This window comes from Petaurus breviceps, unplaced genomic scaffold (assembly GCF_028583685.1).
Source record: "Petaurus breviceps papuanus isolate PSGF00001 unplaced genomic scaffold, PetGlider_PUasm1.0 178, whole genome shotgun sequence".
Lineage (NCBI taxonomy): Eukaryota > Metazoa > Chordata > Mammalia > Diprotodontia > Petauridae > Petaurus > Petaurus breviceps.
Genome location: NW_027185777.1, coordinates 22,329,330 through 22,357,284, shown reverse-complemented (window position 1 = coordinate 22,357,284; position 27,955 = coordinate 22,329,330). Strand labels below are relative to the sequence as shown.

Genomic DNA, 27,955 nt, shown 5'->3' with positions numbered 1-27,955 from the left:
GTTGTGAAGATCTAATGGGATAATAACTGTAAAAGGAACTTAGCTCAGTGCTTGGCACATAGTAGGCATTTTATAAACAATGATTCTTTTCTCCTTCCCTTCCCTCTGGGGGAGGCATGAGGAAAGCACTTACCTCACAGAGGAAGCATGTCTTGGACCAAAACTCTGAGACTCAGGCTCTTTAAGCTCTGCTGAGGAGATCTGAGCCTGGGCGTGCATAGGTTTTCAGAACAGAAGGCAAGGAGAAACAGCATTCTCTTACCTGGGACTATCTACAAATGTCTCCTAAGAAAAGGCAGTCCAAGGGGTCGCTAGGCAGTGCAGTGAATAGAACACCAGCCCAGGAGTCAGGAGGAGCTAAGTTCAAATCCAACCTCAGACACTTAACACTTACTAGCCGCGTGACCTTGGGCAAGTCACTTAACTCCAATTGCCTCACCTTCCCCCTTAAAAAAAAAGCAGTCCGGGGGACTTGGGATCAACTTTTCCCTCTTGTCACTCACTGCCTGTGGTCACTCTTCTTGGTGTCTCATTGTCCTCATTGTCAAACCAAATGCAAGGTTTGGGTCAGATGTCCTCAGAAGTCTCTGTCAGCTCTGCCTTGATGAGGCAGTTGTAGGATAGGAAGGGGGCAGAATTTGAAGCTGAGTCTAAATTGTGTGTGACCTTGGGCAGATCATTCCATGTCTCTGGGCCTCTGATCCTCCTGTGTAGAGTGGGAGTAATCATTCCTGGAACACTGACAGCCTTTGGAAGCTTAATGAGATGATATGCAGGGCCTGGGTACAAATCCTCCCGTTCCCCCAATGCTGCTTTTGTGATCCAGGGCAAGTTCCCTGACCTCTATGTACCTCAGTCCTCATCTCTAAAAAGGTGGGGGCACAAGATGATCTCTATGGTCCCTTCCAGCTCTAAAATCATGAGTCTGGGTTAAGATAATGATATTTTTTAAAAGGACCTGGAGATAAAGATTTTTTTTTTTAAAAAGGACCAGGTCAAGGCCTAAAAAGATGAAACAGGTAGAAAATGCTGAATAACAAGGTGAGGAACCAGAGTGGAAAGTCAGGCTCTGTACTGAAAGCTGGGACATTTGCCTGGAAAACAAACACAGACTAATATAATCTCTGCAAGGCCTAGGATACCGCAGGAGACAAAGTCAAAAAGCAAGGCAGGAAGGTCAGTGTGATGCTGGAGAGAGACACACAAATGCCAACAAATTAAAAACCGAATCTGTGCTACTTGTTACAAGGTCTCGGTGAGTGGCTATAACTTCTAAAATATTACAAGCTTTATGGGCCTGCTGCGCCAAGGAGATATCTTGATCTTCCACAGAGAAGAGAGGTAGAGAATATTGAATTTCTGATTAGGCCCACTGCCTGGTGCTTATTAGACCAGCTCGGATTCCTCCGGTGGGCCAGGGCTCATTTTGGTGGCTGGCATGGAAATAAATGATTATTAGATATACATCACGGCACTCCTCCAGAAGGGTTTGACCTGGAGATGGTCCTAGCAGGGGTAGGCAGGTGGGGAGAGCAGCCATTTTGCCTTTCTAGCCAGCAGAGATCACCAGAGCTGACCTGGGTGGGTACACCAGTATCTGAAATCATGGACAGGGGGGACACTCAGGTACTACAGGCACTGCTGGGTCCTGAGGTTGGCATCGAGCCTAGAGCTTGGTGATGGGGCTTGCTTTGGCCTGCAGCTGACCTATGGAGGCATCCTGGAATCTGGGCTGGAGAGATGGGAGCAAAACTCCTTTGGGCATGGAGAGGGGGGATGTCTTCTTTCTCCTTTCTGAGCTGGGGAAGCTGTTCTTCAGGCACGGGAGATGGGGAGAAGGATGTTGTTCCTGGCCGGTAAGTGATACAGGAAAGTAACTGGTGAAAGGCTCCTGGTCCCATTGAAGCTGACTGGCCACATTAGACCTCAATGTGAAGGGAGGCAGGAAAATGGGTCAATAAAATGAGGATTTTGGTTTTTTAAGGGAAGCTTGTAAAGACTTTGAATAATTTACTATCAAATACATAGCTGTCTTCCCCTAGCTTACTCTGCTTCGTTTCTGATTGGTTGCTTTTGTTTTGCCTAGATGTGGAAATTGCAGACAGATAACTGGGTTGTGACTCAATGCCTGCTGTACACAGAGGGCAAATGACTTGCCCTTGGTCACACCTAGTTAGTATGTGTGTTGGATTTGAACCCAGATCTTGTAAGCTGTGATGTGTGGTTTTAGACTTGTCTGGGGCACAGAGAGATTAAGTCACTTGTCCTTGGTCTTATAACTAATGTCAGAAATAGGACTTGAACCCTGATCTTTTAATAATAGCTCATCTCTATATGGTATTTTGCTGTGTTCCAGGTACTCTACCAAGTGCTTTACAAATATTATCTCCTTTGATCCTCCCCCAAACTTTGGGAAGTAGGTGTTATGATTATCCCCATTTTACAGATATGGAAATTGAGGCAGTGGTTAAGTGACTTGCCCAGGGTACTTAGCTAGTAAGTGTCTGAAGCCAAATTGGAACTCAGGTCTGCTGGCCTCCAAGCTGGCCCTCTGTCCATTACTCAATATGCCTCTTTTTAAACCAGGTTATTATGAGGGGAAAACAACCACACATGACCCAAGTAAGTTTATGACCTCCAAGACCACCATCTAAATGGAGAGCTCGCACCCTTCCCTTCTTCAGCTCATCTCGACTGGTCCCGGTTCCTTGGCACCCAGGGCCACAGGAAGGAAGAGGTGCCAATACTGACCAAATGCAGCAAACATCTGTGATGAGGTCACATTCCATTTGTCTCTGTGTTCCCTTCTCCCAGCCCCTCGCTGAACACGCTGGGGAAAGCTTCCAGGCTTGGGCTGTGCTCCTCCCTGGCTCCTTCCCGCTTAGCAAATGACTCTTCATTGTTAAATCAGTGACCCAGCAATCAATTAACTGGATGAAGTCAGCAGAAAAGTTGCCAACATGCCTGGAACTCCTGGAGTCTCCTTCTTCCCCCACCCAGAACCACGTGGTTTGGGGGCTTTCAGGATGAGAGGCTAACAGCCTGACCCCCATCCCTTCCCAGGAATGGGATCTGCAAAAAGGCTGAGGGAGGAGGGATGGGTGACAGGGAGGGGGGCTCCAGAGGCTACCCCCAAGGCCCAGAACCCTCCGTCTGACTGAGCTGTGCCTAGTCAAAATCAATAATAAACAAATACAAAGCCAAGGCTCACTCCCTCTCCCTTTCCACTCTGCCACCGGCAGGCTTGTCATTTCCTTCCTCTGGTTTCACAGTCTTGGGAAATGCCAGACACTTTCCATTGTGTTCGTCTTAACTGTGGTCATCCTGCATCCTCGGTTTGGAACAGATGGGCTCTGGCCAAATAGTTTTCTGATCAACTTTATCCCTTCTGGTGCTTTGTGGAACTGCTTGGGGCAAACAGGCCATTACTCAGGCTCAGTCTGCATCCCGTCACCTCCTTAATTAGCCTGAGGCACCATCTGCTGGTGGCCTATGTCAATGTCACTCAGCTGCCCAGCCAGTGACATGCCCTCCTCTCTCCCTGGCCCTTTCCCCAGGTCACTGGCCTGGAAACTACCAATGGGAATTTTCAGAATAGGCTTCCCCAAAGCTTAGTAGGTCTTCTATTAAAAAAAAAAAAGTATCCTTATAATAAGTGAAAGATGTATGGAACGATGGACAGGGTTTCCCTAAGGGAACTTGGTACAACTTGGTAAAAGTAGAGAAATAACAAGATTTCAAGAGACCTAGCAAGTGGTGGATGATGTCAAAAACACTAGTTCTGAGGTCAGAGGACCTGGGTTCAAATTCTACCTTGGATACCTACTTCTGGAACCACAATGGACTGGTAACCTTTTGCCTTATCTTGCCAGGAGTCAAGTCTCTCTATCACTTCCCTGGACTATCTCCATGCCACAACATTATCTCTACTTCCTTCCTGCCAGAAATATTGGACTCTGCCTTTGGAAACATCCTGAGTCCTAATTAGTGAGCTTTCTCTTCATGTTGCCTAGGTCTGGGTCTTCACCTCATTTCTTCCATCCCCTCTACCTCTCTTCCCCCATTAAAATGTAAGCCTTTTGAGGGCAGGGACTGTCTCAAGCTGTATTTGTATCTTTAATATATATTATGATGCCTGGAACATAGTAAACATTTAATAACTTTTATCTATCTAATCCATCTGTCTGTACATCTATCCATCCATCCATCTATCTATCCATCTACTTGCATGACCTTGGTTTTATCACAGTCTCTACAGGCCTCTTTCCTCAACTCTAAAGTGAGGGGTTGTTTCAGATGGCCTCTGGGGTTCCTTCTTGCTCATGGTCCATAGCCCTATGATTTTGTGAGCGCAGTGTGGCCCTGCCCCCAGGGTACAGTTTGGCCACAATCTCATGCTTCTAGGACACTTAGTTGAATTTCTAGAATGGGCAGGTACATATTATTATAACTCCCTCCCATTCCAATCTTCCTCTTATCATCTATCCCTGCCCACAACATGCTTGAATAGTGGATGGGGTCCTAGATTCAGAATCACAAAGATCTAATCTCATCACTGACACTTATTAGCAATGGGAGAGAATTGACTTTAAGCCCTCTGGGCCTTGGTTGTGAAATGGATTCAATACCCAAAGTACTTCCCTCACAGTATTGTGGGAATCTCGGCAAACTTCAAAGCATTATAGAATTGTCAGTTGTCATTGAACGTACCCAAAGTAGATTGTCCCAAGTAGATTGTCCCACAAGCCACCAGGTAAGTGCCCAGTTGTCCTCAAGGTGTGCCACCTTGTGCCTCCAACCTTCAGGTATTACTAGTAGCTTACAATTTAGGATCCCAGATTTAGGGCTGGAAGGGCCCTCTAACTTTTCATTTTACAGATGGGGAAACTGAGATCCTGGATAACATAGAAAGTAAGTGGCAAAATTGAGATTTGGACTCAAGTCCTGACTTCAAACCAAGCCAATGCTCTTTCCAATGTATCATGCTTCTCTTTATTTAAAATTTATTTTTTTTTCAGTTGACAAGACTCTATTTTCTCTCCCTCTGACCTAAAAATATTTTAATGAATATTAATTGTCAAGCAAAACTAATTTCCACATTGGCCACGTCCAAAAAATACATCTCATTTTGTACCATGAGTCTATCACCTCTGTCAGAAGCAAGGTGCTGTTTCTCTTTCTAAAAGTGGTCTGTGGAAGTTGCACAGATCTCAATATCCTTACTTTATAGATAAGGAGATTGAGGCTCAGAGAAGTAAAGGTTGATTTGTCTGAAACAATGCTGCTACTAAGTGGCCAAGATGGGACTCACACTCAGGTTCCCTAAGGTCAGACCCAGTTCTTTCCATTACCCCACAGTTGCTACTGACCTTTGTGGGCAGCTGGATCCCATGCCCAAACTGGGAGATTGAAAAGCATCTCCATGAAAATACATCCCATGTGTCCCACAAGTCTTCCCAGGGAATTGGGGAACAAATACCCAAGCCAGGCAAAATGACCAGAAGCTACCTTTTGAAAGATGACCAGAAACACTAAATTTACTTAGGCTGGGGAAAGCACAGAACAATAAATGTGCACCAGGAAATCCCGACTTTTCCAATGAGATGAAAGCAGATCCCACTACATTTTATAGAAGCACTTAACAGGAGAAATATGTCATTAGCAAAGAGGCCCTTTTGCCTACTAGTTTTGGTTGCTGATAGGAAAGTTCAAAGGTGATGCAGCATTGGTAAAGTCAGTCTTGGGCAATAAAGACAAAGCCATGTTCTTCAAGTGCTGGGAACAGTAATTTGGAAAACTTCAGGGAGTGAAGCACCCTAAAAACTTTAGAGTGTTATAGAAATTTCATTGTTCCCTCAAATCCAGTCCCAGGTGTACTGGCTGGTGGGGTGAATTCAAAGAAGTATATGAAAAGCACTTGATCTCTATGTATCTATGATTTCCCTAGTAGAACATAAACTCTGTTGTTTTTGCCTTCATATCCCAGTGCCTTGAACAATGCCTGACATTGTCACTCACTAAAATGTTTATCGATCGGTTGATTAATTTATGGGATGTACTGCACCGACAGACACATGCAGGCATGCTTAGAGACATGGCATTTGTACATAACATCTTCCTTGTGATAATCTTGGTTGTTGGAAGGGGTGGCAAAAACTGTATTCCCGTCAGTCCCCTTGGTCTTAGGTTGCGGGGGCATTACAGTCATACTCCACCTAAAGTTGTTCTGGTTAACATCATTTCACAGTAATAACAGTCATGCACTAGTACCAAACCCTTTTTCCCATAGGAGAAGTCGCACCACACCTTCACCCAAGACATTCAGCCAATAGTTCACTTGCAAAATTATTCCTATGGAATGACCCCATTTTTTTTTCACCCACGATGTTTTTTCACAGAACTAATGAATGATTTTAGCTAGATTATACTCATGTTTTCTTTGCTCTGATAAAGGCCTCATTTCTCAAATATATAGGGAACTAAGCCAAATTTATAAAAATAAGAGCCAATTTCCAGTTGATAAATGGTCAAAGGTTACGAACAGGCAGTTTTCAGAAGAAGAAATCAAAACAATCAATAGTCACATAATAATGCTCTAAATCACTGATCAGAAAAATGCAAATTAAAACAACTCTGAGGTACCACTTCATACCTACCAGACTGACTAACTTGATGGAAAAGGAAAATGACAAATGCTGGAGGGGATGTGGAAAATTTGGGACACGAATGTACTGTTGGTGGGGTTGTAAACAAGTCTAACCACTCTCCCCCAAAGCACTATGGGACAACAAAATCAACAGTTACCCAAGAGCACTGTCACTGAACTTAGAAGAGCAATAGTCAATCAAATTAATCCATCACTTGTTGTGACACTATATTTTTCCATGGAATAGCTGCTTAAGGCAACTAGGACATATTCCCAGATGCAATGGGAAGGGGTTTGGGGACTATTTGGGAGTAAAAGGACAGGCCAAAAAGATGTCAGAGCTCTCTTACCGCAGCTGACAGCCTAACCAAGGCCAAGAAGACTCATGGGCCCAGCATTTCTCTCCTATTTTTAAAGCATCAGGAGCAAGTCAAATTGTCAAGACCTTCCCACTGTGGCCCAGCTAGCTATCTGACAATAATTGCTTGTCCCTATGCATCATTTCCCTTTTTGTTTGCCGTTTGTAAGATGAGAAATTCAACATTTGTCTTGGGAGAATATCTGTGAAATTGTCCAAGATTCCCTTCTGAAATGGATAATGGGAATAGTCAGCATCAGACCTAGATATGCCATGTGCATTTTGTTTGAGCCTTTAAGACTAATGGAATTAGCAAATCTCAGTGTTTGAGTTACACTTGGGCAGAAACCTAATCCCTTTGGTAGGAAAAACACCAGCCCAATAAGAAAATAACATATTGCCCAATCCCCTGTAAATAAAACAAGCCAGATCAATTTCTCTTCTACCTATGAGTGACGACCAATTTATCAAATACACAAGCAACAATGATTTTCCATGGAGACGGCATCTCTTATGATAAGTGTTTCTGTACTTGCAGCATTATTATAAACAACATCCAATTTATGGAGTTAGGAAGCATCTGCATTTCTCAGTAATGTGTCACCATTATCTAGAATGGGCAATAAAAATTTAGGATGTTATATTTTTTCTGGCTACAGACTTCAAACAATTAATATTCCTATAAGGCCATTTCAGCCACAGGCACAATTTAGAAATTACTTGTTCAATATGATGATTAAATTCCTGAGTTGGAGCCAGAGATTTTTGGATAAACTTCCCACAACTTAAAAAAAGGAAGAATGTGAGACAGTTGGATAGAAAAATTTTAAAGGAGACACCTTCACCTTAAGAGACTGTGGTATTCACCCTTAGTCATGCAGGAGATGAGAATGATTCACCACCATTTCCCTACATTCAAATACATTAGGAACTCCCAAAACTGTGAGTCGGCATCAGTGATGGAAACCAGGCATAGGCTATTACCTCAATGGACTGCCAGAAGTTTGAACTATTCCTCACCACCTGAGGGACTGAAATGAGTCATGTCGTCCTTGTTCTTTTGGAGGAGACACCGCCCATCTTTAACTTCACAAATAGAAAGATTCATAATGCTCAGGGAGATTAGATGATTTGCCCATTGTCACAGACCTAGTTAGGTGACCAGATGGGACTTGAAATCAGGTCTTCTTGGCTGACATAGAGTTGATTCTTAATATATGCCTGTTGATCAACCGATTCCTAAACTCAAATACAGTGCCTAATCCTCAAATCCACTCTGTCTCTCTGTAATATTAGTCTATAACATTTAAAAATAAACCAGTTAAGGGCAAATCAAGACATGAAATAATAAAACTCCATTCCCTCTACCCTGTGTCTCTCAGACATCCTCATGTAGCCTCAATACCAACAGAAGCAGGTATGATGAGGGTGAGAAGAGATAGAAAAATTCAGTCAGGGTGCAGGGTCACACTCTAAATTCTCTTAACATGTCAATAAAAATACTAACACCCAAGGATGTAGCAGGCATAAATCTGCTGGGAAATTTTCTTTCATTTAAACTTGCTAAAAGTCATTTTCAAAAGGCTGCCCTTTGAGTCCCCATGAGTTGTTGAAGGAGGATAGCATTTCAGCCCTGAGTCTTGAGTACTGAATAAGCATTTTGACCTTGAGAAAGCATTAAAAGAGGCATTTTAATTTTTAATATCTCAATCAGCAGCAGTAACAAACGTTTATTGAAATGTCTGTTTTATGGGTCAATGAGCTTTTGAAGAATGCCACAAGTAGGGTGGAGAGACTTAGTGTATTGGGTTTCAATATCAGCCTATACCAAGTATAAGACATTCCCCAAGATGAGATTTCTTTATAAGGAAAATGATATGTAGGTATACATTAAAAATAATAATAATAATGTTTACGTAGTGATTGCCTGTTCATTGACTACTACAGAAGCATTTCAGTATTGTGTGTAAAGTAAACATAAGTAGAGTACACGTTCTCTAGTGGATGGATTCTCTGCCTCTTTTGGAGATTGGTCAGTGGTCCCTTTTTGATCACTACTGATTCCACCCCTCTGTTCTCCAGGAGGAAGTTACTAGAAGGATGGGTTCCAGAAAGGTAGCAGTTTCTGTTCTTAGAAAATGGAACCAATTCATCAAGTAACTAGAAAACTATTCTAGATTATAAGAGGCTTATTTAATTAAAAATATTTATTTTTCTTACATAGTGGAAATACATTTTTGTTTTTAAAGTTCATTAAATTCTGATCTGGAAAAGTAAAGAGTGTCCAATGACTAAACATGGCCAAGGCCCCAAAGAAATAATAATTAATCTAATCAAAGAAAAAATAATTGACAGAGGGTCCAAAAGAAATGTGGTAGGTAGGTTTGTCTCCATTCCTCTTTCATTTAGTTTACTTGGGCATTGGTATTAGTGGTGGTGTTTTGAATAGGAATACTTGTTGTTTTAAGCTAGTAACGTGAAGAGGAGTTGTGTATGTGTGCAAGTACGTGTGTTTTATGACTTTGAAAGGGAGATGATGATGCTGATAAACAGAAAGAGGGCCAATGCACAAGTAGATTCAGATTTTTGCAGTCTAATTAATTTGGAAAAATATTTGCAATGCAGAGAAATTGTTCTGCATTTTGGAAGATGGGGATATTGAATTCTGGCCTTAGCAATTCTATTCCTACCCTACTGCCAATAGGTTTTAAGGATTTTGGAATAAACATCACATTATTAATCAAATGCCAGCACTCTGCACTGAGATATGATTGGCAAAGAGTGGGGCCCAGAATTGGATGGGAGGAAGACAGTGGTCTGAATTACATTTGGGAAATTGCACAAGGCTGTTAACAATCTCAAGGCTGTTGCCTGACACAAAAAGCCATCCTCTGAATGCAAATGCTCTCCCAGGGATGCCGTTGGGTTGTGAATCTTGAAATATCACAGTAGCCCAAGAATCAAAGTTGGGTAACTCAAAGGTCAATGGAGAGATGCAAGGAGGGGCACAAGGAGGCTGAAGATTTTTTTTCTAGTGGTATGGGTAAGAAATGTGATCAAAGGTCCAGGAAATGCATTACTGGAAAAAGAGGTGGGCAAGTCAAGTATTAAGAGTGAGGTATACCAAATGGACAGACCAAGTGGTGCCTTTGTATTCATAAAATAAAAAAAAAAACAAACCTAGATCTCTTGCATGTGGAATAGATCCTTTACTGAGGGTCTATGGTAAAACATGGAAGAGAATCCCATAGGAAGAGAAGGCAGCTCAAAGCCACTCAGTCTTTAAGGAGAGAACAGATGAATGTCTACCCAGGATCCCAAGTGATAAAAACAGTGTAATTTGTACTAATGGAATGAGTACTTACATTAATGATATCGTGATCCACTGAGGTATTAATTAATTGAGCATAAGCCTCTATATGCCAGGCATTATGCTGAGTGCTAGGGACACAGACCATTGTCACAAGAGTGAAACAGTCCCTGTCCCAAAGGACCTTATATTCTTCTGGGGGGAACCACACATAACATAGATAATTTTAAGAGCAGGGTAGAACCCCTACTTCAATTAATTTAATCATAAAAGACCCAGATACCTCAATTAAATCAATCAACATTTTAAACTAGATGTTAAGGAATTTTCCTGCAACCTGACTGTAATGTGAGAGTAAGTAAGTCATTCATCAGTTTGAGAGGATTGTAAGGTTTTAGTCGTTAGATGAAGGCAGATGACACCATCTTGGAAACATCTTGTGATCTGAAATAATCTGACACACCTCTGGGTCCTTATATCAAACAGCAGCTGATCAAATTATAACCAGTTCCATGGTGGGTTACTAAGTTAGGGGTTTGAGGATCCCAGAATTGGAGAGAGGCTCCTGAAAAGGAATCACTCCTGGGGGAAAAAGGAAGAATCTATCTCTGTCTCTATTTCTGTTTTTCCATCTGTCCATCCATCCATCTGTCTGTCTCTCTCTTACGCGTGAGTGCGTGCGGACACACACACACACACACACACACACACACACACAGTCTCAATCTCTTTGTCTTCTTTCCCTCCTTCCCTTCCTTCCTTCCTTCTCCCTCCCTAATTCCCATGTCTCTAGACCAACAGAGCTGCTTCCAACTAGTGAAAGGGAGACTGGATGAGTAAAAGAAAACCTATCCAGCCAGGAGCAGAGTGATACAATGAGGATAAACAGAGGTGGAACAACATTTAGCCAAGGAGGGAGGCAGCTTCAAGGAGCATGTCCCCTTGGACTGGAGAAGGAGACCAGATATGAATTCAAGACAGGATTTCTAGGCCATAATATGCCAGGAATTATGTTACTCTTTGGCCACAAATGTATTCTACAAATGTGCCTTACTAATACTGAACTTTTACCCATAGACGTGTACTTTTGTGGGAAGTTGTGCCCTCGTCTTTTGGGGGAATGTTTTTTGTCAATTGTTCTTACTATATAATCTTGGGGAATATCTTTGCTAAAAGTGAAGGAAGCACACCAATTGGGGCTTGAGTGACTGTACAAGAAACCTATGGGCCAGCTAGGTGGTGCCGTAGTGGATAGAGTGCAGGGCCTGGAATCAGGAAAACTCATCTTCCTGAGTTCAAATCTGGCCTCAGACACTTACTATCTGTGACTTTGGGCAAATCATTTAATGCTGTTCACCTCAGTTTCCTCATCTGTAAAATGAGCTGGAAAAGGAAATGGCAAATCACTCCAATATCTTTGCCAAGAAAATTCCAAATGGGGTCACAAAGAGTCAGAGAAGACTGAAATGACTGAACAACTAGAAACCCAGTCTCTAGCCCTAGAGAGGTTACCACATAATCAGTGAACCCACAAGCATTTGTTAAGTCCTATGTACTAGAAAGTATCCTAGACTTTAAGGATGCAAATAGAAAGACAGAAACAATGCCCACTCTCACTATACATTATGTAGAAACAAGTAGTCATTTGGGGAGAGAAGGCACTAGAAGTATTGGAGTTCAGGAAAGAAAGTAAGGCTTCCTGCAGGCCACTTCTCATACCTGGATTCCATCCTCTTCCTCTCTACCTTGTAGGATCTTTCTCTTTGTTCAATTCCTAATGCCATTTAAAAAATCTCTGTGCTCCTACTCAGTGCTTAGTACAATACCTTGAATATAGTGGGTGCTTAATAAATGTTTAATTGAATTGGGTGTATGAATCACATTCTCAAGGATGAGTAGGACTGGGGGAATACTTTTTTTGTATCAATCAGTTCCCCACTGGTTGCATATCAGAGAAATGAAAATAGGGATTTATCCCCAGAAGCCTCCCAGGGCAAAAAAGTAGCTAAAATCCTCATCTAAGCCAAGCAGGTTTCATGGGCTAAGAAATGTCTAGGTGGTTCAGGTGTTTGCAATAGGAAGAAGGGAAGACATGGATATATTTCCCCAGCCTTACTAAATGTCTCTGCTATGTTTATATTGTCTTTTAAAATTTAAAAAGCACTTTAGAGATATCTTGTTTGAGCCTTACAACAGCCCTCCAAGGTAAGTACCACATTTTGTAGATTAGGAAATTAAGGCTGTAACTCACATCTTCCAGATTTGGAATCCAGCATTCTAACTGCCCTAATGAAGGGGAATGATACAATAGTTCAAACAAGACTTGAGAGAGATCTCACAAAGAAGGGGACGTGGAAGACAGATGGGGAAGATTTTTGAGGGATAGAGGAGAACCAAGGAGGATTCCAAGTGTGCAAATCTGCATAATGGGAAGGTTGTGGTCCCCTCCACAAAAAATAAGGAGATAGAGGTCTATGGGGAAAGAGAGTGATTTTTGACTTGGGGTATTATGCAAGCCAGGTCCAGGTTGGTTTCCACAGATTTCCAGGAACAGAGATAAAGACTCATATTAGGGTGAGCTAACTATGGGGTTTATTGGTAATATGCAAAATCACAGAAACTGATAACAGGAAGGGGCCTCTGTGGCCATCTACTGCAGCTCATGTATGCAAGTATGTTTAGTGACCCATCTCTCACTTATGTCAAGAAACCCCAAATCCACATTTCTGTCATATATGACACAATTATTATACCACAATCCCAAATCAACTCTCTGATTCCATTTCCCAGCAATGAATTCTAAAATTCTTAAAACACTCACATGCAGATTAGCTGCTGGGAAACAATACATTGTAGCCAGTATAATCAGTCAGTACTTCTGTCTTTGTACTGCTTTCCCTCTGGTCCTCTCAGTATTTTTATCTAAGGGATTATTTTCTCTCAGGTTCCTTCAGCATCATTTATATTTCTTCAAACTGGTTTTTCTCCAGTTCCCTGCTTTTTTCAGCAATTAGAATGTCTATCTAAGAAAGCAGCAACACCGTCAAAAAATGCCCATTGTTTTTGTTATTTTCCTTTCAATCCCTCTCTCACATCCACTCTCTACTCAGCCGTGCCCCTCTCCAGTACAAATCTCATCAGTTGCATTTTAGGATAAAATCCAAAGTCCCCAGCCTCAATCCCACCTATGTTTCTAGAATCATTTCTTATTACTCACCTTCACGGATACTTCATTCCTGACAAATTGGCCTGCTGGTTGTTCCCTGAGCCATGCCTGGACTGCATTTCCCTCTCAGTTCTCAAGGCTCCATTCAGTGGCCCTTGCTGGAAGCATTTCCCATGCTTCACCTTTCTCACAGTTGCTGGTATTTTCTTGCTCCTCATATTTCTTTCTCTTTATCCCCCAGCAGAAAATTAGCTTCTTGAGGATGGAGGTGTGTGTTGGGGGGTTGTCCTTTTTTGTACCCCCAGTACCTAACACCAAAGCCTTCCGCATTTTATGTTCTTTAAAAATATTTGTGGGATTCAGTTGGAAACCTCAGAGTAATCCGAACTCCAGACTGTAGCAGACTGTAGTAAGAAGGAACATTTAAAAGTAAGACACCTGATTAGGATTAAAACAATTAGCAAAGATAGAATCAACACCTTCCACACAGAGCCAGCAGATTCCAATCTCCTCACTGAGGAATACAAGGGAAACTCTGGGGACCCATTCCCCAGAAAGGCTTACTTTTTGAGTTTATTGTGCAGCCAAGCAATATGTCTCCGGTGGTTCCTGACCCTCTGGCTATTAGTTATCTCTGTCATATCAAGATATTATCTGTCTCTCAGCTCCTTAGTTTATTTTTAATAGCAAGCAATCAGCCGCCAGCATCCGGTATGGGTTGTCACGAAAGCTGTTTTCATGAGACTGCTTCTCGGCAGTTTCCCTCTTCACAATGAGAGTCCTAGGCTCCTAACACAATCACCCTGTATCCAGGTACACAGTCTCCTGGGAAAAGGAAGTACCTCCCAATGAACAGTGTGCTCCCTGGGCTCAAACATCAGATGGTCGTGTTTCATTGCTCTGTGAACTTGCCATTTTAAATGGATTAAAAGTATTGTGTCACTCTACAATAGTTTGCTTTAGTTGTCTAATTGTGGGACAGTTGGTTTGTTTTCTCTGTCTTATTTTTCTAAATTGTGTTGTTATTGGCCACACTGATTTGGTATTTAATCACATACTGTCCTATCTTGCCACTTAATTGGCACCCGAGTGTTTTCTCTACTGCCGCCCTGCTTTGTTGGTTTGTGTGTGTGTGTGTGTGTGTGTGTGTGTGTGTGTGTGTGTGTTTTGAGGCAACAGGAATTAGGCAACTTGCCTAGGGTCACCCAGCTAGTGTCTGAGGCTAGATTTAAACTTGGGTCCTCCTAACTCCAGGGTTGATGCTCTATCCACTGAGCCACCTACCTGCCCCTAGACTATAAACTTCTTAAAAGACATGGACTATGGTTTCCACCAGCTCCACCATATTCCAATGAGTTGCCAGTATGATGAACACAAAAGGAAAAAGGAGAGTGACATGATACATGCTTTCTAGGCCCTTTCGAACACATGGTGGTTGTCCCTTTGTCTATCCATATGCGAATATACAAGAAAGGTAATATTTTAGATATCAAGGGTATGGGCAAAGTTCAGCAAGGAATGCCCCACAAATGTTACCGTGGCAAGACTGGATGGGTCTCTAATGTTACTCAGCATGCTGTAGGCATTGTTGTAAACAAACAGGTTAAGGGCAAGATTCTAGCCAAAAGAATTACTGTGCGTATTGAGCATATTAAGCATTCTAAGAGCAGAGATAGCTTTCTGAAGGAAAATAATCAGAAGAAGAAGAAAGCCAAAGAAAAAGGCACTTGGGTTCAACTGAAATGCCAACCTGCCCCACCCAGAGAAGCACACTTTGTGAGAACCAATAGCAAGGAACCCGAGCTGTTGGAACCAATCCCCGATGAATTCATGGCATAAGTGACTGAAAAAAGAACAATAAAAAAACTTGGATTAAAAAAAAAAGACATAGACTATGTCTCACACTTCCTTATTATTCTACCCAGCACCAACCCTAGCACTGGACATATAACAAATAATTAATACTGATTTCTTAAAAATAGTATTTTTTCTAATTACATTTTCTAATTAAATTTTAACATTCATTTTAAAAAGTTTTGAGCTCCAAATTTTCTCCCTTCATTTTCCTCATCCCCCATTCCCTAAAACCATAAGCAATTTGATATAGCTTATATATGTATGTGCAATCATGTAAAACATTTCCATATTAGTCATGTTGTGAAGGAAGAAACAGACCAGAAGAAAAGAACCATGAAAAAGATAACAAAAGTGAAAATAGCATGCTTCAATCTGCATTTGGATCCCATTATTTCTTTCTCTGGATGTGAAAAGCATTTTTCATCATGAGTCCTTTGGAATTATTTTGAATCTTTGTCTTGTGGAGAATAGTGAAGTCATTCATAGCTGATCATTATACAATGTTGCTATTTATATAATGTTCTTCTGGTACTGATCACTTCACTTTGTATCAGTCCATGAAAATCTTTCCAGGTTTTTCTGAAATCTGAATCATATCATAATTTCTCATAGCATAATAGTATTCCATTATATTCACATATCACAACCTGTTCAGTCATTTCCCAATTGATGGTCATCCCCTCAATTTCCAATTCTTTGCCACCACAAAAGAGTTGCAATAAATATTTCTGTACAAATAGGTCTTTCCCATCCCACCTACCCCTTTGGGATACAGACCTAGTAGTGGTATTGCTGGATCAAAGGATATGCACAGTTTGGTTGCCCTTTGGGCACAGTTCCATCAATTAATACTTGTTGAAATAATTGGGGTTGTGGATGGTAGTCTTATGACTCATCCATGAGGCTTTGTGCAGTTAGGCGGTGCACAGAACACTGGACCTAGAGTCAGGAAGACCCAGGTTCAAATCTGACCTCAGACACTTCCTAGCTGGGTGGCTCTGCACAAGTTTCTTCAGTTGTAAAATGGGGATAATAATGGTGGGAGAGGTAGTAAGGGATGTAAAAATACCTAGACATGTTTAGGGTAAAGGCAACTGAATAGAAGGGTGATGTAAACCTTATGTGTGTATCATTTCACTGCTTCTTTGTTTGTGGTCTACCCTAGAAATCTCAGAATGACATTATAGGCCTTTGGTCATAATCTCCTAGTGGACAAAAGCTATGTCTGTTTAACTCAATTTATAGACTAACTAGACCAGTACTTTATGTTAGTATAACATAATAGGGTTTTTCCTCCACATTTGCTAATATTTATGTAACACTTTAAGGTTTACAAAGCACTTTCCTCACAATGTTCCTTGAGATGGGGAGTGCCTATAAGCATTACTCTCCAGCTTTTACAAATAAGGAAACAGAGTCCCACAGAAGTTAAGTAATTTGCTCAGGGTTACAGGGGGGTAAATATCAAAGCCAGGACTTGAACCCTTATTTGCTAGCTCCAAGACCAGTGCCCTTACCTCTGTATCATTTTGTTCAGTTGTTTTCAGTGATATCTGACTCTTTGTGACCCCATTTGGGGTTTTCTTAGCAAAGATATTGGAGTGGTTTGCCATTTCCCTCTCCAGCTCATTTTATAGATGAGGAAACGGAGGCAAACAGGGTTAAGTGACTTGTCTAGGGTCACACAAGCAATGCATTTCCAAGTCATCTGAGCTGTGTAGAACACTGCATACTCTCAGTAGAATGCAAGTCCTTTGAGGGCAGAGGCTAGTTCACTTTTCATATCTCTACTCCCAGCATTTCATACAACGTTTGGTACCTAATAATTACTTGTCATCGGCTGATTGATTGATTGAAGTACTTCCTATGTTCCAGACATCTAGGTGGCTCAATGGATGGAGCACTGGACCTATAGTCAGGAAGATCTGAGTTCAAATCCAATCTCAGACACTTACTAGCTGTCTAACTAAGACAGCCAACTCACCTCACCTCCATTTGCCTCAATTCGCTGGAGAAGGAAATGGCAAACCACTGCAGGATCATTGCCAGGAAAACCCCATGGACAGCACTGGTGTGCCACGATCTACGGGGTCATGAAAAGTCAGACACAACTAAACAACTGAACAACAATGTGCCAAGCATTGCATGAGATACTGGTGATACAAATACAGGAGTTAAATGATCCTGGGAGAAGCAACAGGAATATATAAGTATATGCAGACTATATTGAAACAAGGTGATCTAAGGAGAAAGGCACCAGCAGCTAGGGATTAGAAAGGCTTCAAGTAGAAAGTAAAATTTGGGCTGGGTTGTGCAGTGAATAGAGCACCAGCCCTGGAGTCAGGAGGACCTGAGTTCAAATTCTTCCTCAGACACTTAACATTTACTAGCTGTGTGATCTTGGGCAAGTCACTTAACCCCAATTGCCCTGCCCTCCCCTCTCAAAAAAAAAAAAAGACAAACCCCTCCCCCCAAACTTGGGCTGAGTCTTGAAGAAAACCAGAAATTCTAAGAAGTTTCAGGCCAGAGCAATAAAAATAATACTAGCTAACTTTGGTATTATTCTTTGTTAGCATAGTGAGAAGGGAGGCCATTCCAGGGGGATGGGGGATGGAATCTTGTGGATGAACTACAGGAAGTACAGCTCTATGGATCTGAGAAGGACTGGAAAGGTTGGAAGGGGTCAGATCATGAAGACACTTAAATGCTTGTTGACTAACTGACTGACAGAAGTAAGCAAGGGCACAGGTGTGTCCCTGACTTAGCAAGTCTCTGTCACTAGTCAGGGGCAGACTGTTGTCACAGCATATAAGACTTAGGACTTTCATCTTGGAACTGGGAGACAACCATCCCAGGTGCGGTTGCTGGCCCCACTTCTGACTTGCTGGAAATGTCTTGAAATGACCTTAAAGCCTGTGTTTGTGTGGCACCCTACACCTGAGAAGAGCCCAGGGCTGCCTCGCAGACATGACCTCATCTCTCTTCACGACATCCCTGAGGGCTGAGGAGGGGCCAGACATTGGTCAGGCAGGGAAGTGGGGAGACTAGGGTACAGTGCAGGCGATAAAATAACCTCAAAGTTGGAAGAGTGAATCAGAGGCATGGTGCCAAGGTCCCATGCCACTCACACTGGCACTGCTTCTTTTTTCCACCAGACACGGCTGCCCAGCTGGGCCTTTGAGGTGCCCAATAAATTCCTAAGAGGGGGTAGGATATACAGGGGACAGATGACGTCTGGGTGCTTGAAATTGGATTCGGGGCCTTGGTGAGATCCCTCAGTCTTGGGCGATATGTGGAAAGTTTTAAAATCGTCATTCCATAATCATGGCTATGTAATCTGGGAAAATCTGTGCCTGCGTGATGATACATGCCATTGATTTACTCCTCCTGATTGGTTATTCAATAGCTCAATAGGAGATTATGAATCAGTCCCAAATGTAGCTGATTAGCTGTTGGCTAAATAGAATTGCACACTTTTCATCTGCAGAGAGCTTTACAGGCAACTAATTAAACCTGAAGTTATGAAATAGGCGTCCCTTCCATTTTGGAGATGGCCTAGCTGGTGGGAAGGGAGGGTCAATTAAGGAAAGCAAAGGATGGGAGGGGTGAAGGGAGCTTCCAGGAAGGGGATGATCTGTAGTCATGCACAAACCCTTTGCCAGTTTTACCTGGTCGGCCAAATTGTTGCTGCATCTCTTACTGCATTGCAGAGGCCTCTGGGATGAAGTATTAACGGTGATTCAGCTATTGGAGCAGTACTTCTCAGCTTAAGGTAAGAAGTAAGGCACAGCCTTCTGTGAAAGACTGCGGCAGGATTTAATCACCTCTCCTGGAGCTAAGCCAGAAAAACAGAATCACAGCTCTCTTCTCCTCCAAAAAACCAATCTGACGGGGAATGACCCATTGGACCAAAGGCGCCCAAACTCTCAGTTAGTAAAGCTGGGACCAGGGAGGGGCATGTTGGATTTCCCAGGGCCTTGTCTCACCCTTTAGTCACTTGGGAAGGCCACTGCTTGTGTGCCCCAGGATTCAGCAGGCTGTGCTGGGGCTCTGTCTCATACCAGGGAGGTGGTGGTGGCACACACTGGAGCTGGTCCATGCAGCAGGTGAGTCCTTGGTGTACCAGGTGATGGAAGGAGTGCATACCCCAGAAGCAAGCACGAGATAGGAGGTTTGCTGCTGAGAAGACCTTGAACTCAAGATCAAGTCAACCGTGGGCATAACAAAAAGAGACTCATTGTAGGTAGAGCAAACAGGGATAAAGATGGAACTTGGGCTAACTGGCTGAGTCCCCTTCGGCAGCACCCTACCTAGAATGCAGCTTGGCATTTAAGTCCTTCACAGTCTAGCCCCTTCCCGCGTCTCCAGTCTTCTGAAGCTTCCTCTCCTCCATATATTTACAATTTAGCAATGCTGACTTTCTTGTTGTTTGTCACATATGTCACTCCATCACACCCTGACTCAACCTTTTCCCTCATGCCATAAATGCTCTCCCTGTTCACCTCAAGGCTCAGTTATAAATCCTCCTTCTGTAAGACACCTTTCCTAGTTCTTGTCTCCCCCCCAGAGCCATCACCTTTCCTCTGAGTAGCTTACTATGTGTGTGTAATACATATAATATATATGCCCATATAATATACAGACACTTACTGGCTGTGTGACCCTGGGCAAGTCACTTAACTCTGCCTCAGATCCCTCATCTGTAAAATGAGCTGGAAAAGGAAATGGCAAACCACTCTAATGTCTTTGCCAAGAAAACCCCAAAATGGGAGTCATGAAGAGTCAGACATGACTGAAATGATTAAACAACAAAATACATAGATATATACACATACATATATACATATATAATATACACATATTTAATAGTTGTAGTCCCTAAATATAAATGTATGTATACTATATATACATAGATATGTACAGTCACATTTGTGCATGTATCTCTATATAGATAAAAGATATGTAGTATCTATAGCTATACATATCTATAAATATGTATTTAAATATAAATATCTGTAAATAAGTTGATGTAAATGGACACTTCCCACAAGTTCTCCATTTGAATTTCTCACCCAAGTTACCTTATTTGACTTGACACTTGTTCTCCCTTGCCCAAGTTTTGCAGACAAGTGCTCTTCTGGCCCATGACTTCATTGTCAGCTCCCTTCCCAGACTCCCTTCCCTTTGCTACAGAGAGAACAAAGTCACCATAACCCATATTCTGGCTGTCCAATTAGTGAACACAGGATGTTACAGGCTTTTTACACACAACTAATGATACAGCCGACTAAGTCTGCTCCCAGCTCAGGGACAGCCACACGGCTACAGGCCAGCCAGCCTCACTGATGGGCTAACCTCAGACAAGAGAGGTCAGAAAATCTGTAAAGCTTCACCAAAAGAAGAGACACAGAGAGCAAAACAATCTCCAAAGGGAGAGCAGATTCAAGTTCCAATTTTCCTTTTCACCCAAGTAGGAAATTGTGACAACTGGCAGGGCTAGGATGAGAAGGGAGCCGGGAGGAAGCCGCCGTTGCCTCCCTCACAGCTATTTGTTTAGATGCCACACCAGGGTCTGGGGAGATTCAGTCAGCTGGCAGAAGCCATCCGTCTCACCAGAAGGGGCTTGTGATATGCAAAAGATAGGAATGCCAAGCTAGCTCTCTAGGCAGGGATTGGGCTGTTGGAGTGAGTATTTGTATGTCACCTGAGAAGCCTAAGACAGCCTACTCACCTGGTGGGCTGAAGGGTCTGGGAATCTCCTGCTGCAATTCAAATTGGTGCCTAGTTACTGGATGTTAAATTGAATTTGAGTACCAACTCTTTGCAGCTCAGTGCTCACTCACTGAGACCACTGTTCATGATTCCTCTTTTAATAGAGTATGATTTGAAGAACAGGGTTTTTTAAAAAAATATTTCCCCAGTTACACATAGAGACAATTTTTATCATTCATTTAAAAAAAATTTGCATTCTAAATTTTCTCCCTCCTCTCACCTCCCCCCTCCCTAAAACAGTAAAAAAATTGATATAGGTTTTGATATAGACCCTAAAGGAAAAAAAAAAACAAGAAAAAATACAGAAAGTAAAAAATAGTATGCTTAGATCTGCATTCAGATGCCATCAGTTCTTTTTCTGGAGAGGGGTAGTATTTTTCATCATGGGTCCTTTGGAATTGTCTTAGATCACTATATTGCTGAGAAGAGCTAAGTCAATCATAGATGATCATCACATAATGTTGCTGTTAGTATATACAATGTTCTACTGGTTCTGCTCACTTCACTTTGCATCAATTCATGTAAGTCTTTCCAGGTTTTTCTGAAATGTGCCTGCTCATCATTTCTTATAGCGCAATAGTATTCCATTACATTCATATACTACAACCTGTTCAGCCATTTCCCAATTGATGGGTATCTCCTCAATTTCCAATTCTTTGCCACCATAAAGGGTTGCTATAAATATTTTTGTACAAATAGGTCCTTTCTTCCCCATCCTCCACTTAAAAAAAATCTCTTTAGGCTATAGACTTAGTAGTGGTATTGCTGGATCAAAAGGTATGTACAGTTATATAGCACTTTGAGTATAGTTCCAAATTGTTCTCCAGAATGGATAGAACAGTTCCCAACTCACCAACAGTGCATCAGTGCCTCAATTTTTCCCACATTGAAGTTTATTTGCTTTATGGCATAGGCCCTTTTGGTAATCTGGAGTTTTGGAGACTAGGCACTAAATGGGGGGGACATTTATGAACAATACTGTGGTCATCTACTAAGGAGGGAAGCCCAGGTATTTGGAAATCAATGTATTCCTTCCAATGCACAAGAGAAGAAGGTGACTTCTTCTCAACCCTGTAGATTGGAAAAGCCAGACATCTTTTTGAAAAGAAGCCTCTACCAATTTTATACTTATCCAATGTGGATGTGACTATAGTCAAGACAGATTAGAAAGGATAAACCAGGAAATTGCTAGAATTAATGGAAAGCTGAAGCTTCCAGGTAGGCAAACTGAGTTGCAATATTGTCCATTCAACTTGAGGAGTTGGAGTGTGGAACTTGGAGTGTGGAAATGGCTTAGCTAGTCAGGTCTCCTCAAATTAGGCCATCATGACATTAATGCTTTGCTGATGGAGTTGTGAAATGATCCAACCATGCTGGAGAGCAATTTGGAAGTATGCCCAAATGGCTATAAAAATGTGCATACCCTTTGACTCAGCAATACTACTACTACTAGGTCTGTATTCCAAAGAGATCATTAAAAAGGGAAAAGAACCTTGATGTACAAAAATATTTATAGTAGCTCTTTTTGTGGTGGCAAAGAATTGGAAATTGAGGGGCGTGCCCATCATTGTAGGAATGGCTGAACAAGCTGTGGAATATGAATAGAATGGAGTACTACTGATGAGCAGGTAGACTTCAGAAAAACCTGGAAAGATTTGAATGAACTGATGCTGAATGAGGTGAGCAGCACCAGGAGAACATTGTATACAGTAACAGCCACAATGTGCAATGACAACCTTTGACAGACTTGGTTCTTCTCAGCAATGCAAGGTTCCAAGATAACTCCAGAGGACTCATGATGGAAAATGCTATCCACATCCAGAAAAAGAACTATGGAGTCTGAATGCAGATTGAAGCAAATTATTTGCTTTCTTTTTTGCTTTTGTTTCTTCTTCCTTGAGATTTTTCTTATTGGTTCTAATTCTTCCTTACAACATGATTAATGTGAAAATAGGTTCAATACGAATGTATACATAGAGCCTATGTCAAATTACATGCCGTCTTCGGGTGGGGGGAGGGGAGAGATGGGGAAAAAATTTGGAACTTAAAATCTTATGAAAGTGAATGTTGAAAACTAAAAATAAATAATTAAAAAAAAAAATTAGACTATCCTGGTAGGGGCTTTGGATTTGGTTGGATGTGGTAATAATTTAATCAATAAACATGCATTAAGTACCTCTTCTGTGTCAGGCACTATGCTAAGAACTGGGGGTACAAAAAAAGACAAAAGACAGTCCCTGTACTCAGGGAGCTTACAATTAATTCCTAAAACAGGAGATATTCTCATATTAAAATCATGTACCCAAAATAGTCTTGGTGTCTGGGATTTCTGTTCTGGTGTTTGTGAAGAATGGGGCTGAGGGATGATAAGGGAATGAGATGGAGAGTAATAGAGGTAACTTGAGGAACAGGGAAAAAAATAGCACCTTAAGCTGGCCGTGGGGACCTGAGGGATTTGGAATCACCTAGTGTCTAAAGACCCTCTCCAGGGAGACAAGAACTTTCCCATTTTTATGTTGCATGTGAGAGGACAGAGTAAAAAGAATTCTACTCCCCACCCCAGAAGTTATTTTATAAAGTCAAATGCTTAGAATACATACAAAATCTGATCTCCAGAAGGACAGCACTCAGCAACTTTAATGGAGATGCCAATCCCCAAATGTCCATCGCTCCTTTTATCTTTGAAGGAAGAGTTTTCAGTTCCAAAATAACAGGCCCAAGACATACCAGTGACTTGATGTTAGTTGATCAAAGTGTTCTCCAAATGCAGTTGTTCTGGGGATGACTCTGGACTGAGACAAGGAGGTGACTTGGAGGCTGACGCACTGTAATTGGCTAAGTTTTCAGGATTTGCCGAATTCAGCAAGTGATATGCTTTGTGGGTGGCTGGGACCTTTCACAGCAGTACAGAGTAGTAAATAGCAACTAAGGAAAGGATGCATATCACTGGAGAATAGAAAAATAAGCTGCACAGTCAGAATGCCTGCTTACATCCTTTACAGACTGCTTAGACAGAAACCAGTCTAATAAGCTAGTCTAACACCAGTATTTCTGACAGTATTAACAGTATGCTAACAGTATTAATAGTTACCAGTATTTCTAATTTTCCCCAAAAGTCAAATCTCACTATTTTGGAATCTGTGATTCCTTTTGTGCTATGTATGAAGAGAAGTTTTGGGAAGCAATTTGATGGTATGAAAAAGAGGGAAGGCAGAAATGGAATGAAGGAATGCGAGGATGTCAGGAAGGAGGAAGGCAGAAAGAAAAGGAAGGATAGAAAGGAAAAAAGGAAGAAAAGATGAGGGGAAGAAGAGAAAGAAGAGGGAGAAAGGAAAGAAGGGAAGGGTAAAAAGGAAAGAAGAAAATGGAAAGACAGAGGAACAACGAAAGAGAAAGAGGGAATATTTGACATTCAAACTTTCTTGGTTCTTTTCTCTTCATCCTTCTCTGATGCCTTCTCTTCACACTTTTAGCTCTGGGCCCCCAAGTCCTTGACCTTCTGCTCTTTTTCACATTCATTTCCTTGAAGAGCTCAAACACAGTCCTAGCTTCAGTCATCATCTCCGTGTGGAGGACGTCCTAATCTAAAAGTTTCCTGTCCTCTCTCCTGTTTAAAATTCCATATTATTATCACTATGCATATATTTGTGATACATTTACATCTATTTTATTTTTACCTATATAATGTCCCTGTGGACAAGGAAAGTATTGTTTCCCCCATTTTGATGAGGAGGAAACCAAGGCTCGGAGATGACCCTGTTCTCATGGCGACACAACTGGCAAGTGATGAAACCCAATGGAACTGTCTGGTCTTGAGATAATGATTGTTTCAGTCTCTGTGTAGTGAGGCAAAAAGGACACAACCTGGCTATATTCGCACATAGGTTGGACACTCCCAGTGTGGAAAAATACAAGGGGGGCCTGTGCTAATGCTTTGGGTGCCTACGTAACACCTAGAATATAAGAGCTGGTGTTAAATCAGCTAACCTGATGAGCCAGTATAGCCATCCCAGCATGTTCTCAGAAAATTTCATGGTAAAATCTCTCTCTCCCCACTCACTATGTTGTTCTGTGCCAGGTGCCCAAAGGCAAAGGGAAGCTCTAATTGTTAACCATGGGATGTTGGTACAATAGGGCACTTAAACACAAGGAAGGACATTTCAGAAGAATACATGCTTGGAATGAAACAAAGACCAAACAACTCATTGCCAAAGTTTTATTCTGAAGCTCTTACTTTGGAATCTTATATCACAAAAAGTCGTGTTTACAAGTATTATAAATTGAGATGTTTTTTTTAACTTCTATCATTGTAAAGTAAAATTGTAGGTACTGTTCCAAACCATCTTCAAAAAGGCAGACCCAAACTTTTCTGTATATAAACTGTACACAAAACAAGGCACTATACATTTGTTGTTTGTTTTTGGATGTTAAGGTATGAAGGTCACAGAGTTTCTCAAGAGTCCCCAGCCATAAGTACAAAGGTTTTGTTCCTTTTAGCCCCGGCAGCGGTCCTTAGAACAGCTCCTTGCCCATTGCCAAAGGAAACGTTTCAGAACGTGTATAAGATACATATACTGGTGGTATAGATAATTCAGGAGAAGCAACTCCATCTACTTCTTGGTATTGTTTTGACACCAAAAAATTTCTTTTAAAGTGAATACATATTGCTTTGTTAAATACATACTTGAACTATATGGTGTTTATATAAATATAATTTTTTTTTAATAATCCACAAGCTAACAAAATAACACTTTACAAAGAGAGCGTCTTCAAAAATGAGTAGGCGAAGGCTGGAGGGAGCCCGGGGAGGGCTTGGCAGCAGCTATGAAGGGCTACTGCTCCCAAGTGCACGGGAGAGCCAAGTTTACGAACAGGAAGTACCCTCTGAGGAAGAGGGGAGGAAGTTTCCAGAGAATTCTCTTACACATTTACAAAATTACACAACTCCAGCTCAGGCAATATCTAATAACTTCAAATTGATTCTACTTTGACTTTTAAAAATTTGAAGACCAGTCCAAAGAGATGTCCATCTTCCTGGTCCAATGGTATTGAAAGTGACAACAGAGATTTCTCTGGCCTCATCTTCCACTGGCAGCAGGGATGCTTAGAAAAGCCCTTTTGCTTTCTTAAGGTTCACCTGTTTCCAAGATGGCAACATGCTATATTCTTCTCTGGTCATGTCTAGTGCAACCTGAAAGAAGGAAAAACAAAAAATCCAACTCAGAGTAAGAAAACATTGCCCGGTCCCAAAGAAGGCCATTTGCTCTTGTCATCTAGGTTTGCAACCTCAGCATCACCCTCAAAGTTTCATTCTTCCTGGGACCATGGATCCAATAAGTTGTCAAAACTTGTCAAATCTACCTCTACAACTTCTCTCCAATTGGTCACCTTCTCTTCATTCACAGAGATAACAACCCTAATTCAGTCTGTCACTAACTTGCCTGGACTATTATTGTAAAAAAACTGCTACTTGGATAAGTTCTCTTCCTCTCTCTCTTTCCCAAGCTTCCTTTCTCTCCAGTCCATCAATCACAAAGCTGACAAAGTGATTTTCTTAAAGCAATTCTGACCACTTCTCCATCCTCCTTAATAAACTTTGATGGCTCCCTGTTACCTTTGGCATCAAATACAAATGCCTGTGTTTGGCATTTAAAATTTCAAAACATAGCCGACAGCCTTTTCTGCCTTATTGTCCATGACTCCCCTCTGCACATGCACTGGACCAGTAAAACGAGCCTTTTTATTATTCTTCATTCGGGATGTTCCATCCCAAACTTCTATGCTTCCAATGCTGGGAATGCTCCTCTCTCCCCACCGCTCTACTTCCTGGAATCCTTGGTTTTCTTAAAGATTCGCTCATGAGGCCCTCCCATCCCCCAACTACTCGGCATCTCTGTGTATGTCTATGTTCTCTCTTCCATCAAGCTCACTGAAAGCAGAGGTCATTTCACTTTTGTCTGTGTATCTCCAGAGCCAAGCTCTGTAGCTGGTACTTTGCTGTTGTTGTTTAGTCATTTTCCAGTTGGGTCTAACTCTTCATGACCCCATTTAGGGTTTTCTTGGCAAAGACCCTGCAGTGGTTTGCCGTTTCCTTCTCCAGCTCATTTTAGAGATGAGGAAACTTAGGCAAACAGGGTGAAGTGACTTGTCCAGGGTCACACAGATAGTGAGTGTTTGAGAATGGATTTGAACTCAAAAAGATGAGTCTTCCTGTCTCTGGGCCCTGTGCTCTCTGCATCATGGTGCCACAAGCTGCCTACTGGCACTCAGTATATACTTAACAAATGCTTGCTGATTGACTCAATCTAGCCTACCTAGCCCCGAAATCACTTACTTCAAAGTCTTCATCAGTAAGGTAAATTTCAAGCTTCAGAGGATCAACTCCTTCAGGGAGGGGCCTGGCTAAGAGGTCAGCCAGTGGATAAATGGTTTTACAAAGCTTGGCTAGCACATCTTCCACAAGGATTATCTGATTAGAAACTTCTGCATCCTGGAAAGGAAGGGGGAATGAAGAAAATGTTTCCGAGTTAAGACAAAGGAAGAACCAAGAACCAAAGCTTAAAATAAAAGCTACCCTAGGGACTGCCCTCTGGGCAAAGGGGACACCAAATGCCCATATCAGCTCCTTTCTCTCAGTGATCCTGAGATCTCACATCAGTCATCCAATTTTGGAATGGAGGAAAACTAGGAATTCCAGGAAAGACAGTGTGGTACAGTTCTGATTTCAGCTAGGTTAAACACACACACACATATGTGTATGTGTGTATACACATACATATATACATGCATAAATACGTGTGTGTGCATTATATATATATATATATATATATATATATATATATATAT

The 27,955-nt window shown here is 41.7% G+C and overlaps 2 protein-coding genes across 28 annotated transcripts in view; one reads left to right on the top strand and one right to left on the bottom strand.

Moving 5' to 3' along the window:
• The first annotated feature begins 14,908 nt into the window (after nt 1–14,908).
• LOC138159836 (large ribosomal subunit protein eL21-like) lies at nt 14,909–15,319 on the top strand. Its single transcript, XM_069086124.1, has one exon. The coding sequence runs from the start codon at nt 14,909–14,911 to the stop codon at nt 15,317–15,319; it is 411 nt and encodes a 136-aa protein (XP_068942225.1).
• A 9,992-nt stretch (nt 15,320–25,311) lies between these two features.
• The window catches only part of SVIL (supervillin), a 267,203-nt gene continuing 264,559 nt past the window's right edge, over nt 25,312–27,955 (bottom strand). For all 27 annotated transcript variants that reach the window (XM_069086415.1, XM_069086412.1, XM_069086418.1 and 24 more), the window contains 2 exons: nt 27,444–27,599; nt 25,312–26,300 (listed from right to left, as the gene is read on the bottom strand). In XM_069086415.1, coding sequence (XP_068942516.1) covers nt 26,214–26,300; nt 27,444–27,599 — 243 coding nt within the window. In that variant the 3' untranslated portion in view covers nt 25,312–26,213. The remainder of the gene's footprint in view (nt 26,301–27,443; nt 27,600–27,955) is intronic.